The following is a 14,961-nucleotide window of genomic DNA, read 5'->3' on the forward strand; positions in this document are numbered from 1 at the left end:
GGTCACATAGCTAGGGCTAGAAGCTAGGACTCTGACTTCAAGTCCATATTCTTTTACCCACTGTCGATACTGCCCAGAGAAGGAAGATACAGTTATGAATACAGAAAACAGGCATAGTCTTCTCAGAAACCCCTGAAAGGCTGGGGCTTTTTCTTCAATATCTCAGGCATGACACCAGATAATGCTACATAGACAAATTTCCAAGTGATTTGAGAGTTCTGGAGTCCATGGCAAATCCTGATCATCTGCAGCCAGAGCTCTTTGCAAAAGGTTCTTTGCTGCACACTCTGGTACCACATACTAGAAGTCCTCACCTCCTGTGGCTTAGAAGAGGAATAACTAACATAGCATATATATCAAGCACCTATTATGTGACAGTCACAGTGCTAGTTACAGTTTTTCAAGACATCCTTACAAAAACTCTATGAAGTATCAACTCTTTTACAGATGTAGAAACTATGACTCGGAAAGGCTAAATGACTGGCCCATAGCTGGAAAGGGGCAGAGCTCAGAATCAGACTCAGGTTTATATCACTTGAAATTCAAAGCCCAATAAGGAAAAAAGAAACAAGAATAAAATATACATAAGAACTAATCGAAGGCCAGGCCCAGTGGCTCAGGCCTGTAATCCCAGCATTTTGGGAGGCTGAGTTGGGCAGATCACTTGAGGCCAGGAGTTCGACACCAGCCTGTCCAACATGGTAAAACCCCGTCTCTACTAAAAATACAAAAAATAGCCGGATGCAGTGATGCATGCCTGTAATCCCAGCTACTCAGGAGGCTGAGGCAGGAGAATCGCTTGAACCCAAGGGGTGAAAGTTACAGTGAGCTGAGATTGTGCCACTGCACTCCAGCCTGGGTGACAGAGTGAATAAGACTCTGTCTTTAAAAAAAAACCACACAAACAAAAACAAAAACAAAAAAACTCATCTCATCTTCAAACGGCTCATTTCAACAGATAGGGATACCCCTGAGCTGAATATTTTGAGTGTTGTCTTGTTGCTCACCACAGCACGATGAGCTACATCTAATTATTATCTTTATTTTACAAGAGAAGAGACAGGGTCAGAGAGATTAAATGCCTGAAACAGCGAGGAAATGAACACAGGTTTGTCTGGGTTGTCTCATTAAACACATCTTTAGAAACCTGAAGCCCCAGGGGTACAGAGAACAAAGGAGGAAGAGGACAGCATGGCAAATGTTCCCTGACCATTGGCTGCTATTTTGGGAGTCCATAAAGAGTGCTGGGGACTATGATGGCTTCTATAATGATCACTGTCCCCTCACATGGCAGAAGGGCAAAAAGGGCTTACAGTACTCCGTTCAACATCTTTTATAAATTCTCTAATCCCATCCATGAGGGTTCTTCCCCCATTACTTAATCACTTCCAAAAGGCCTCACTTCTTTTTTTTTTTTTTTTTTTTTTTTTTTGAGACGGAGTCTCGCTCTGCCGCCCAGGCTGGAGTGCAGTGGCCGGATCTCAGCTCACTGCAAGCTCCGCCTCCCGGGTTCACGCCATTCTCCTGCCTCAGCCTCCCGAGTAGCTGGGACTACAGGCGCCGCCACCTCGCCCGGCTAGTTTTTTGTATTTTTTAAAGTAGAGACGGGGTTTCACCGTGTCAGCCAGGATGGTCTCGATCTCCTGACCTCGTGATCCGCCCGTCTCGGCCTCCCAAAGTGCTGGGATTACAGGCTTGAGCCACCGCGCCCGGCCAGGCCTCACTTCTTAATACTATCACATTGGCAGTTAGGTTTCTACATATGAATTTTGGCGGGACACTTTCAGATCAGTGCCATTCTATACGGTGACTCTCTCTCAAACCAGGTCCTTGAGCAAAAGCAATTTGCACAGAGCCACTCCTCCAACTTCAACCCACTCAGCCAGTTTGGGCGTATCACATGAGAAATAAATCTTTGTTGTTTTAAGCCATTGAGGTTTTGGGATTGTTTGTTACTACACTATTACTTGGCCTATCCTGCCAGTTATAGACATGTTTCCAGATCTTTCAGTTTTTCAGGAGATATTAAAAATCTAGGTTATGTGACTCAGTGTTCTTTTTTTAAAAACATTTACTAATAGTACAAAAACTTTTTGGTCTCACTTAAAAAATACAATGTAAATATTCTGAGGACTTTAGTTGAATAGGTTTCACCCTTTTTATTAATATTATTATTATTGAGATGGAGTCTCCCTTTGTTGCCCAGGCTTGAATGCAGTGGTGCGATCTCAGCTCACTGCAACCTCCACCTCCAGGGTTCAAGTGATTTTCCTGCCTCAGCCTCCCAAGTAGCTGGGATTACAGGTGCCCCCAACTCCCAGCTAATTTTTGTACTTTTACTAGAGACGGGGTTTTGCCATGTTGGCCAGGCTGGTCTTGAACTCCTGACCTCAAGTGATCTGCCTGCCTCTGCCTCTCAAAGTCCTGGGATTACAGGTGTGAGCCACCCACCGCACCTGGCCATCACCCTTTTTAAAAACTTCTTTAGGCCAGGTGCAGTGGCTCACGCCTGTAATCCCAACACTTAGGGAAGGCCAAGGCAGGAGGATTGCTTATGAGACCAACCTGGTCAACATGCCAAGACCCCCATCTCTACAAAAATACAAAAAAAAAAAAATTAGCTGGGTGTGGTGGCATGCACCTGTGGTCCCAGCTACTCAGGAGGCTGAGGTCGGGGGATCGCTTGAGCCCAGGAGGTCACAGCTGCAGTGTGCCATGTTCACGCTACCACACTCCAGCCTAGGTGACAGAGCAAGACCCTGTCTCAAAAAATAAAAATTAAAAACTAGAATTTTTATTTTTAAAAATGCTTTTCCTAGGCTTGTAATAAGAAAGCAACTAATTTTACATGTCAGTCTAGAAGTAAATTTATTTTTATATTGAGACAGGGTCTTGCTCTGTCGCATAGACTATAGTGGCATGATCACGGCTCAGTGCAGCCTTGACCTCCTGGGCTCAAGTGATCCTCCCACCTCAGTCTCCCAAGCAGCTGGGACTACAGGCACACAACACCATGTCCAGCTAAATTTTAAATTTTTCGTGGAGATGGAGTCTCACCATGTTGCCGGGCTGGTCTTGAACCCCTGGACTCAAGCAATTCTCCTGCCTGGGACTCTCAAAGTGTTGGGATTACAGGCGTGAGCCACCATGCCCTATTTTTTTTTTTGAGACGGAGCCTCGCTCTGTCGCCCAGGCTAGAGTGCAGTGGCCGGATCTCAGCTCACTGCAAGCTCCGCCTCCCGGGTTTACGCCATTCTCCCGCCTCAGCCTCCTGAGTAGCTGGGACTACAGGCGCCCGCCACCTCGCCCGGCTAGTTTTTTGGTTTTTTTTAGTAGAGACGGGGTTTCATTGTGTTAGCCAGGATGGTCTTGATCTCCTGACCTCGTGATCCGCCCGTCTCGGCCTCCCAAAGTGCTGGGATTACAGACTTGAGCCACCGCGCCCGGCCCCTATTTTTTAATTGTGGTAAAATGTACAGAACATAAAATTCCTCTATAATTCAGTGGCATTAAGTATATTCACAATGTTGTACAAGCATACTCAGGGTTCTTAACTGTTGTCAACTAATCAAAAAATACTTTGAATACTTTAGGAACTGAATGAAATGTGTCTGTAGACCCAGTTCTGCCAGCATGCGGCTCTGCAGGACACCATGCTGCCTCTCCCAAGCCTGCAGTCCATGCTCCCTCAGCTTCCACTTCATAGCCCTTCTCTTCTCATGCATGACTTGGCTGCTCTGAGGGCCCTTTCAGCTCAGAATCTTTGGTCCTAGATAAAGGGGTTCCTTGATGGATAAAGCAGTGAGGCAAATAGTGTATACCTGCGTTATCATACAACAAACAGACACTTGGTTTCCTGCGGTGGGGAAAGCAGGGAGCAGACAAGCAGCTACAAAACCTTTCTTTGCAAAGAATTAAACTCCCCAGCATCTGTCAAAGAAAGAGTCATCCCAGGAGGCTGGGTCTAGAGGTAGATGATACCAGGAGGAACCCACCATCTATACATACCTACAGTGCGTACATTCCTATCCTCACAACAACACTGTCAGCCAGAAAGGGCAGGGATTCTATATGCCCATTTGCCAGGCTCACTGGCTTAGAGATGGCTCATTGCCTATAATCCCAGCACTTTGGGAGGCCAAGGTGGGCGGATCACAAGGTCTGGCCAACAAGGTCAGGCTGGTTCGAGACCAGCCTGGCCAACATGGTGAAACCTTGTCTCTACTAAAAATACAAAAATTAGCCAGGCAGGGTGGTGCACGCCTATCATCCCAGCTACTTGGGAGGCTGAAGCAGGAGAATTGCTTGAACCCAGGAGGCAGACGTTTCAGTGCGCAAAGATCGCGTCACTGCACTCCAGCCTGGGCGACAGAGCAAGACTCCATCTGGAAGAGGAAAAAAAAAAAAAGGCAAGAAAGAAAAGGATTGATATGCACTGTTAAGGAATAATCTTTTTTTTCTTTTTCTTTTCTTTTTTTAAAATACAGGGTCACATTCTGTCACCCAGGCTGGAGTGCAGTGGTGTAATTATAGCTCAGTGCAGCCTTGACCTCCTAAGCTCAAGTGATGCTCCCACCTCAGTCTCCTGAGTAGCTGGGACCACAGGCATATGCCACCACACCTGGCTAATTTTTGTGTTTTTTGTAGAGCTGGGGTTTCACCATGTTGCTAGTCTGGTCTTAAACTCCTGGGGTTAAGTGATCCTCCCACCTGGGCCTCTTAAAGCAATGGGATTAGAAGTATGAGCCACTGCACCTGGCCCAGGAATAACCTCTAAGATATTTTATAAAGTGAGAAAAGCAGGATGCAAAACTGCATATAGTATGCCTTTTGTTTAAGAAGGAGAGGTCAGGGTAGGAGGGAGACCTACTTTTCACTCTATGCTACTTTGTGTTATTTGAAAATTAAACAGTAGGCACATTGGGATTCCACCTGCAAATCCTACACTTATCCAAGATAACTTCTAGTAACATTGGCTGTAGTTGATTTCAGGCTTATTTTTATGTAAATACACGGAATGTATGTATATATTTATGCAGGAACTACAGTCTGGCATATTTTCTTCTCTTTAATAGGCCTTTATTTGCGATCTTTAACAGATCTTCATAAAGCTGTCTTCTCTTTAAATTGCTGTCTCTAGGCTTAGCCATACCCCCAACTCCTACCCCTAATTCTCTAAAACATGCCGTCGGTGGCTCGCCCTGTGCACTGTTCCTTTTGGGAAGGATTTCGTTCCCTCATGGCCACCCTCCACCTTCCCTCATGGCAATCTGGCTATCCCTAGCCCCAGTGCAAAGTTGCACCCAGGACTACCAAGATGCTAAGCCTTGCCTCTACAGGACCTAATGTGCCAGCACCCTCCTTCCCTCTCCTCCTCGCCCCCATCCCTTCCATCTTTAGGGAATTCCTGGCAGGTTGGGTAGGGGATGAATGGTTAAGGGGTATTTTGTGGAAGACCCAGTGCCAGGGAGGCCAACCGAGGGCCTAGCAATTAGAGAATACTTATATATTTTGGTGCCTACCATGTGCCAAGCAATGTGCTTAGAAGTCTGCATACATTACATGTATTCCAACAATACCACAAAGTAGGTTTCCTGGAGGGAACCATGTGTCCTTGTTTGCCTGAAACAGTCATGGTGTTTGCCTGTTGTCCTGGCAAAATTATTAATAGCATCTCCTTTCTCTAGCAAAAGGTTTAGATAAAAAAAATTGTATAGTCACCTTAACTGTCCCCATCTTATACGTGAGGATATTGAGGCTTAGAGAGGTAAGTTCATCTGCCCAGGGTCACACGGCTGGTAAATGATAGAGCTGAGATTAAAACTCTAGTCAGTATGGCTCTGTTAGGGACTGAACTCTGACATGGACATGAATGGTGTCCCCCAAAATTCCTATGTTGATACCCTAACCCCCAATGCGACTGCATTTAGAGACAGAGCCTGTAATAGGGCGATAAAGGCTAACTGAGGTCCAGATTATTGCCTCCTCCCCAGGCCGCCTCTCTTCCACAACCACCCCCACCCCACTCCAGTCAGGGCCCTTCCTCCTCTGCCACGACAGCTCTGCTAACCCGGCACTATCACTGCTTGCGTCCTTCGCAGCCTCCTGCTACATCTTTTCCACCGCTGCGTCCTCGTTGGCTGGCGCTCAATAGACATTGACTCGGTGAATAAATGAGTGAAACTGTCCTTTTAGGGATGGATGAATCTGTCCTATTCAAGGCGGTGCCCTTTTCTGGTATTCCCTAACACAAGCTTGACCCGAAGTAGGCGTTCTGAAAAAGGCCGACAGTCGATGGAGGCCAACGCAGCGCTCCTCTCACCTCCTCTCTCCGTCCAGGCCGGGTGACCATAAGCGCAGCCAGCGGAAAGGAGGCGGTGCGGCCGGCAGGGTTGAGGCCCGGAGGGGGCGGGGCCTCCCTCGCGACCTGGCCCGGAGAGGGTGGGGCTTCCGGGAAGGGGCCTCTAGCGCGCACTCTCGGAAGCGCAGCCGAACCCGCCCTCCGAGCCCAGAGGCGCTGCTGCCACCGCCGCCCCGCCGCCGCTGCCTTAGTTATGCCGGTGAGTGGTTGCGCCGTGCCCGCCACGCACACTTGCAGTCCCCGGGTTCCTCCTTGGCTGCACAACAGCTTGACCGGATGCTTCTCTTGAAGGGCTCAGCTTACCCCACCCAGCCCCCAGCTTTTGCGACCCTTCAGAAAATGGGATCCGAAGGGAATTTAATCTAGGAGCCAGGCTTCAAAACGTCGGAGCTGGAAGGCCTCCAGGGGCGACAAGCCCACACCTTTCCTGCGTACACGGAGAAACAGACCCAGAGAGGGGGCAGGGGGTCGCTCAGCAGGACGCGGGGAGTTGGTGGCCAGCGGGAACTGAGACGCCTACTCCCTGAGCCTTCCTCTTGGCTGCCCCGCCCGCTTAGCTGGCCTGAAGGAGGGCGGTGGGGAGGCTCTGGGCATGGGGATGGACCCGGTTATTCCCTCACGGACCGGGCAGGTTTTCAGAGGTTCATGATTTTTTCTAAATTTTCCTGCCCACTATGGCTTACTTTTCAAATCAGCTCTGGGCGACTCTGAATGGAGACACTTTGTCAGCCTGAACCCATAAGCCCCAGAGAGGTTCAGGAACCCCCCTCAAAGTCACCAGTTGCTCAGTGGCAGAGTCTGGGAAGTCAGTCTGAGCCTGCCTTTGCAGATCACTCAGTATATTGTTGCTCGTGGTCTCGTTTTTTATATAAAAAAGAATTGAGGGCTTTGACAGATAAAAATATAAAAAACCCAGTAACTTATTCCAGGTCGTGTTGAAGTTGGCAGAGCCAGGATTCAGCTCCTTATCCTTAGGCTCCCCGTCTCTCCAGGCCTGACCACATCGGAGGTGCCTGGCAAAAGCAGTCATACCGGCTTGGGAAGATGCTCTGATCTCAGTTGCATCTTGGTTAGGGTCATGTGGTGTTTAGCATTTTCTTCGAGGTGCGTAATTCATGGCTCTGGGCCAGGTGGATATCAAGAGGTATCCCACAGATGCCATGTGTCTTAGCAGCCTGTCCTTTGGGAGCTGACAGGTGAGCCTGACGCCCCCTGGGCAGAGCCACTAACATCTCAGGTGTCATTTCCCTTGGACCTTGCCAGGTGCCTTGAGACAAATCCAACAACAAAGTATGGATAAGGAATCTGACAGAATCAGCCCTACCAGTTGAGCAAGTCAGCCTGTGGCAATGGTAGAAGACAGTATTAATCTCCCTGGGACTTAGAGAGTGAAGGTCACCAGGATTTTTTGTGGGGGGTGGCAGTGAGGAAAAGTCCAGCTTGATCATCAGTGTATTCTGTATCTTCTGGGGATTTTGACAAAAGACCCTCTGGAGCAAATGATGGGAATGAGGAGGGCGCTTGGCACCATGTACCACAAGATGAGCAGCTGAAGGAAGGAGGGTGTTAGTCAAGGGACTGCCTTAAAACTGGAAAGGGAAGAAAAAGACATATATATATGTTAATATATATATATACTGGGAGACAATGCGAGACTCCGTCTCAAAAAAAGAAAAAAAAATCGTCCCACTTACTTCGCCCAGGCTGATCTTGGCTCACTGCAAGCTCCGCCTCCCGGGTTCACGTCATGCTGCCTCAGCCTCCTGAGTAGCTGGGACTACAGGCACCCGCCACCACGCCCAGCTAATTTTTTTTTGTATTTTTGGTACTGACGGGTTTCACCATGTTAGCCAGGATGGTCTTGATCTCCTGACCTTGTGATCTGCCTGCCTCGGCCTCCCAAGGTGCTGGGATTACAGGCATGAGCCACTGTGCCCGGCCCCCACTTACTGACTTTTAAAACCTACTTTAAAATCTACCCATTTTATAAGTCTTTATGAAAGACCCCAGAGGCCTTGAGGAACCAGAACTACCCAGTTATGCATCCGGTGGTAGAGCCAATCTTGAGCTTCTCCTATAAAGAAGTGATTACTCTGTCCATGAAATAGTTTTTCCATCACCCTCAAATTTATTTTTGCCCCTCAGAGGTGGAGGAGGAGAGCACTGAACTGTAATGTTTATACCCAGCAGCTGATTTCTGACTTCTGACCTTTATACTGTAGGGGATGGGACCTACTCCCTATAATCAGCAACTGAAAGTTTCAGGTATTTGTTGACTTCAGGTCCTTGGGCAGCAAAAAACTGTGCTCCCTAAAAATGTATTTCTAGTTTCGGAGCTTCTGCTGAGAGTCACGGTTATGAGAGCTGGTGGTGTACTTTGCTATTCCAGAACGAGCAGGATTTCCCTGGAGCGAAGAAAGCCTAGGTTCATATTCCATACTCAGTAGGTATTTGCCACATGACTGCAGGCCACTTAGTGAACTCTTGGGAACTTCACTTTCCTCCTGAGTGAAATAAGATAAATAGCTTTCTTTCCAGGCTCAGTGAGGACTAGCTTAGATACTGTATAAAGACAATTTGACATATAATAGACAATCAGTAGATTTAGCTCTTAGGTTGATCTTGCAAACCCTTCCAAACTTTGGCTCAGTATATAAGTGCAAACCATTGATTAATCAATTTTCTGCTGGTTATCCTAGAGGAAGACTCAGCAAATTTTTTTTTACAAGGCCCAGATAGTAAACATTTTAGTCTTCACAAACCACAGGGTCTCTGGTACAACTACTCAACCCTGCCATTCTAGTGCAAAAGTAAACAAGTGAGTTTGGCTATGGTTTTTTGTTTTTGATTCTTTTTTTTTTTTTTTTTTTTTTTTTTTTTGAGACAGAGTGTTGCTCTCTCGCCAGGCTGGAGTGCAGTGGCATGATCTCGGCTCACTGTAACCTCCGCCTCCCAGGTCAAGTGATTCTCCTGCCTCAGCCTCCTGAGTAGCTGAGATTACAGGCGCACGCCACCGCTACCAGCTAATTTTTGTATTTTTAGTAGAGACGGGGTTTCACCATGTTGGCCAGAATGGTCTCTTATCTCTTGACCTCATGATCCTCCTGCCTCTGCCTCCCAAAGTGCTGGGATTATAGGCATGAGCCACCACACCTGGCCCCAGTTTGGCTATGTTTTAACAAAACCTTTTACCTTGTAAAACAGGTAGCTTGTATTGTGCCAATCCATGTTCTAGAGCATCATCATCATTTTTTTTTTTTTGCAAAACATTTTTTTTTGTTTTAAATTAATTGGAGCCATGATCTCACTGTATTGCCCAGGCTAGTCTCAAAATCCTGGGTTCAAGTGATCCTCCCATTTCAGCCTCCCAAAGTGTTGGGATTACAGGTGTAAGCCACTGCACCCAGCCTTTAGATTTTTATTTATTTATTTATTTATTTTGAGACAGAGTCCTGCTCTGTTGCCCAGGCTGGAGTGCAGTGGCATGATCTTGGCTCACGGCAGCCTCCGCCTTCTGGGTTCCAGCTATTCTCCTGCCTCAGCCTCCCAAGTAGCTGGGATTACAGGCACCTGCCACTATGCCTGGCTAATTTTTTTCTATTTTTAGTAGAGAGACAGGTTTTACCATGTTGGCCTGACTGGTCTCGAACTCCTGACCTCAGGTGATCTGCCTGCCTCAGCCTCCCAAAGTGTTGAGATTATAGGCATGAGCCACATTGCCCTGCCTAAAAAATTTTTTAATAGAGGAGAGCATCATCTCAGACTGTAATGTGGGCAGGAATGACTTGGGTGTCTTGTTAAAATGAGGATTCTGATTCCGGACTTCTGGGAAGGGACCTGAGATTGTGCATTTCTGGCAGGCTGTCAGGTGATGATCGTATTGTTCGGTTGAGGACCACATTTTAAACACAAGATTTTGTAATACCTACTACAAATCATTCTTTCCAGAATTTGTTATTGTTGCTGTCTTTGAATAGTCATGAAACGATGAAAAAATCAGAGATGTTTAGAAGAAAGGAAAGACTGACCATTTTCTTTAAGGCAGACTTTGCAGATTTGGCCTTAATAAAAGTAGTAGTTTACTAGTCACAAAGGTCATACAGTCTACACTGGAAAATCGAGCTGCTTAACTCTTGGTCTTGGTTTCCTCTGTAGAGCACAATGACAATCCAGACTCAGAGGTGTTTAGAGACTTAGAAAGAGTTTGAGAAGCCACTTAGTCACTTTATTTTCAGGTTTGTAGTTTTGCCTCCCTGTCTCTCCCCAGTAGGTTAAAAATGGGGAGTGGCAGGGCCTGCTCCACATCCACAGAGCCAGTTGAGGCAGGTGTCTGGGAGCTGCACTTTACACGAGGTCCCCAGATTCTTCCTATGCATGCTGAAGTTGAAAAAAAACTGAGTTAGCTAATACCCTTTTGGTATAGATTAGGGAACTAGAGCCCTTCTGGAGCAGAGATTTTGCCTGTGATTTTCTAGCAAGATATATCGCTACACCCAGAATTCCAATTGAGGTAATAGACTTGAAATATTTTGAAGTGCTCCGTGAAAAATGTAGCCATTGATTTTTGAAGGGAAACAGGAGAGACAAATGGAAGAAATTAATAATAACCCAATAGCTAATTTTTTACCCAATGGAACCTAGTACTAGGCTCTAATTTCCTTAATGTATTAGTTATCTATTGCTCCTTAGTAATTATCCCAAAACTTTGTAGTAAACAACAAATATATTTATAGTAATTCACACAGTTTCTGAGACTCAGGAATTTGGGAACAGCTTGGCCTAGTGGCTCCAGCTCAGAGGCTCTCATAAAGTTGGAGTGAGATGTTAGCTGGAGCTGCATTCATCTGAAGACTTGACTGGAGCTGCAGAATCCAGTTTCGAGATGGCTCACTCACATGCTTGTTAGCTTGAGGGTTGGGTCTCTCACTTTGTGGACCTCTCCTTATGGTTACTTGAATATCTTTATGATTTGGTAGCTGACTTCCTCTAGTGCAAGTGACCCCTGAAAGAGAGCAAGACAGAAGTCACAGTGTCTTTTATGACATTGTGATATCTTCAGAAGGCACATAACCTCACTTCAAGCCATATTCTATAAGACACACAGACCAACCCGAGACATTTGGAATGGGATTACTCAAGGGCATAAATACCAGAGGCAGAGATCATTGAGGCCATCTTGGATGCTGGCTACCACACTTAAAATCCTGTGTTCATCCCATTCACAAATCTAGAGAGGGACTCTTACCCCCAATGTTCAGATGTGGAAACTAAGGCACAGAGAAGTAACTTATTGATGATCATGCAATTAGTAGTGTCAGAACTGGTATCTGAAGCCAGATTTATCTAATTTCAGATTGTCTCATTTCCAGAGATTTTAAAATAAAGTATTGGTTTATGTAATCTTTGTGTGAAAGCAAAGGAAAGGACCCAGAAGTTCAAACCAGCCATGTCAATTATCCATTGACTCAAAAATATGTTGTTTTAAGCACCTACTCTGTCCAGGCACTGTTCCAAGTATTAGGAATCCAGCAGTGAACTGAAAAAAACTTTGTCTGTCTTCTGGGTGCTTACCTTCAGACCCTTGATCTGTTAGATATCCTGGAGACTGTAGAATGTAGAGCTTACATGAAGACTAGGAGCCGGGGATCCCTTCCTGCCTGGCCTCCAACCCACTGGGGAGCCCAGGCAATCCTTTCTCTTCCCTGGACCCAGATGCTGCCTCTGAGAATGCGGCCCTTGGATGAAAGCAGAATCACCTGGGATAATGACTAGACATAACAGATTCCCCAGCCCAGACCTGCTGACCAGAACCTGTAGTTTTTGCAAGCTGCAGGTGACTCTAGTGCAGAAAATAATTTTCTAGTTCATAAGTGGGCCCACCAGAACAGCATTGTTAGAAGTATGGGGGCCCATCCCTGTCAGAGTTATTGGTGGCCCTGAGACAAAGCTCATAGCTCAAGAATCAGTGCTTTGAAGGTAGGACTGGGAAAAAGCATTTTAAACTAGATCTCCAGGTGATTCTATTCACTGTGTGCCAGACACTGCTAAAGGATTTATGGGGATGATTCCATTGAATACCACCTATGAGGTAGAAACTCTTAGCTGCTCTATAGTTGAAGAGCCTGGGGCTCAGAAACAGGCTCCTGATGAGTCTGATGCCAACCAGGTCCTACCCAGTCTCTCTGCCTTCTCTTTCGACCCTGAGTGGGCCTGTCTGCTGGCACTGTGTGTGGGTCACTCTGCAGGGCTCGGGTCATGCTCCCCCTTTGTTTCAGAAGCACGTGTTCTCTGTGGACATGACCTGTGGAAGCTGTGCTGAAGCTGTCTCTCGGGTCCTTGATAAGCTTGGAGGTGAGTGAGTGGCCCTCAGTTAGGGGTGGGATAGAGGAGACAGATGCACTTATGCCATGTTCAGATGCATGCAGATGTTGCAGGAGAGGCTTTGGGTTAAGCTGATCATAACAGTAAAACTAAAATGTATTGAGTACTTAGCACGTACCAACTACTCTTGTTAGTTTCTTATGTGGATCACATCATTTAATCCTAACCACAGCCATTTCAGATAGCTTGTTTGACTAGCTCCATGTTAAACAGGAGACAGCTGAAATTCAGAGACGTTAACTTATCTGGGATCACATGGTCAGTAAATGGTGGAGCTGGGATTTAGCCAAATTAACTAGAACTGCCAGGACTAGCTCTGGAACCATGGCAGTACTAGTGAATATGTTGGTCATCTCCAGTGTATACTGCATGACACATCTGAGTGTCATTTTCTGTTAAAAAAAATTTTTTTTTTGAGACGGAGTTTTGCTCTTCTTGCTCAGCCTGGAGTGCAGTGGTGCGATCTTGGCTCATCGCAACCTCTGCCTCCTAGGTTCAAGCAATTCTCTTGCCAGAGTCTCCCCAGTAGCTGGGATTACAGGCATGCGCCACCATTCCCGGCTTATTTTGTATTTTTAGTATAGACGGGGTTTCTCCATATTGGTCGGCTGGTCTCGAACCCCTGACCTCAGGTGATCTGCCTGCCTCGGCCCCCCAGAGTGCTGGGATTACAGGTGTGAGCCACCCTGCCCAGCCTCTATTAAGATTTTTTAAATGGGGCTGGGCACGGTGGCTCACACCTGTGTTCCCAGCATTTTGGAAGGCTGAGGTGGGCGGATTGCCTGAGCTCAGGAGTTCTTGAGACCAGCCTGGGCGACATGGTAAAACCCTATTTCTACAAAAAATACCAAAAACATTAGCCAGGCATGGTGGCACATGCCTGTACTCCCAGCTACTTTGGGGGGCTGAGGTGGGAAGATCGTTTGAGCCCAGGAGGTTGAGGCTGCAGTGAGCCTAGATCATGCCACTGCACTGCAGTGGAGGCAACAGAGCAACACCCTGTCTCAAAAAAAATAAATAAATAAGAAAAAAAAAGAAAGATTTTTAAAAAGTAACAATTTGAAAAAATTTTGTCTTTTTCTATTTCTTTGCTTCAAAAAAATTTTTAAAGTAATTTTGAATCGCTCACATGCAGGGTTTTTTGTTTGTTTGTTTTGTTTTTTGAGATGGAGTCTCACTCTGTCGCTCAGGCTGGAGTGCAGTGGCACATGATCTCAGCTCGCTGCAACCTCTGCCTCCTGGGTTCAAGCAATTTCTGGCAAATTTTTTGTATTTTTCATAAAGATGGGGTTTCACCATGTTGGCCAGGCTGGTCTTGAACGCCTGACCTCAAGTAATCTGCCCACTTTGGCCTCCCAACATGATAGGGTTACAGGCATGAGCCACTGCACCTGGCCACACGTAGATATCCTTAAAGCACCTCTTTTCAACAATCAGTCTCATCCAGCCTTGTCATTTCACAGCTGGGGAAACTGAGGCCCAGAGAGGGCTGGGATCTGGTCCTGGGACTGAATGAGGTAATAACTGAGTTGTGATCAGAGTTTTGGCAATGCCAGTCAACCTTCTAAGACTTTTTCTTTTCTTGTTCCCCTACATGAACTGTCACACAATCTTCTAAAATTTTCTGTTTTAAAACCCTAAATAATAATGACATTAAGTTTTCAAATGGCTTCCACATGGACGTGATCTCATTAGCAGTCCTCTGAGCTGTACTTTTCATCTTTGGAATGAGGATGTTGATGCCAGTACCCAGGAGGTTAAGTGACTTGCCCAGAGTCCCGCAGCAAGTCAGTGGCTGACCTCTGGCCCTGTAAACTGGAATCTTAATCTGAGAGAAACTGAAACAGTGGAAAGAACCTGGCTGCTGACTTTCCATATGACTGTGGGCCCTTGTTTCTCAGGCCTGGGTTTCCCCAGCTGTGGTATAGGAATGTATATCTTGTGTATCTGTATCAACTTCTACTGTTGATGCTTTTTTTTTTTTTTTTTTTTTTTTTTTTGAGATGGGGTTTCCCTGTTTTGCCCAGGCTGGAGTGAAGTGGCATGATCTCTGCTCACTACAACCTGCTTCACGTGCCCTCCACTGGATTCAAGTGATTCTCCTGCCTTAGCCTCCCGAGTAGCTGGGATTATAGGTGCCTGCCACCGTGCCTGGCTAATTTTTTTTTTTTTTTTTTCCCTGAGATGGAGTTTCACTCTTGTTGCCCAGGCCAGAATGC

The 14,961-nt window shown here is 46.4% G+C and overlaps 1 protein-coding gene across 3 annotated transcripts in view; it reads left to right on the forward strand.

The window, feature by feature from the left end:
• The first annotated feature begins 6,457 nt into the window (after nt 1–6,457).
• LOC105466842 (antioxidant 1 copper chaperone) overlaps nt 6,458–14,961 on the forward strand; it is a 28,600-nt gene continuing 20,096 nt past the window's right edge. For 2 of the 3 annotated variants that reach the window (XM_071098189.1, XM_011715922.2), the window contains exons 1-2: nt 6,458–6,560; nt 12,637–12,712. In XM_071098189.1, coding sequence (XP_070954290.1) covers nt 6,555–6,560; nt 12,637–12,712 — 82 coding nt within the window. In that variant the 5' untranslated portion in view covers nt 6,458–6,554. The remainder of the gene's footprint in view (nt 6,561–12,636; nt 12,713–14,961) is intronic. The other variant, XM_011715923.2, reaches the window with a different exon arrangement.

Source organism: Macaca nemestrina, chromosome 6, assembly GCF_043159975.1.
Source record: "Macaca nemestrina isolate mMacNem1 chromosome 6, mMacNem.hap1, whole genome shotgun sequence".
NCBI lineage: Eukaryota > Metazoa > Chordata > Mammalia > Primates > Cercopithecidae > Macaca > Macaca nemestrina.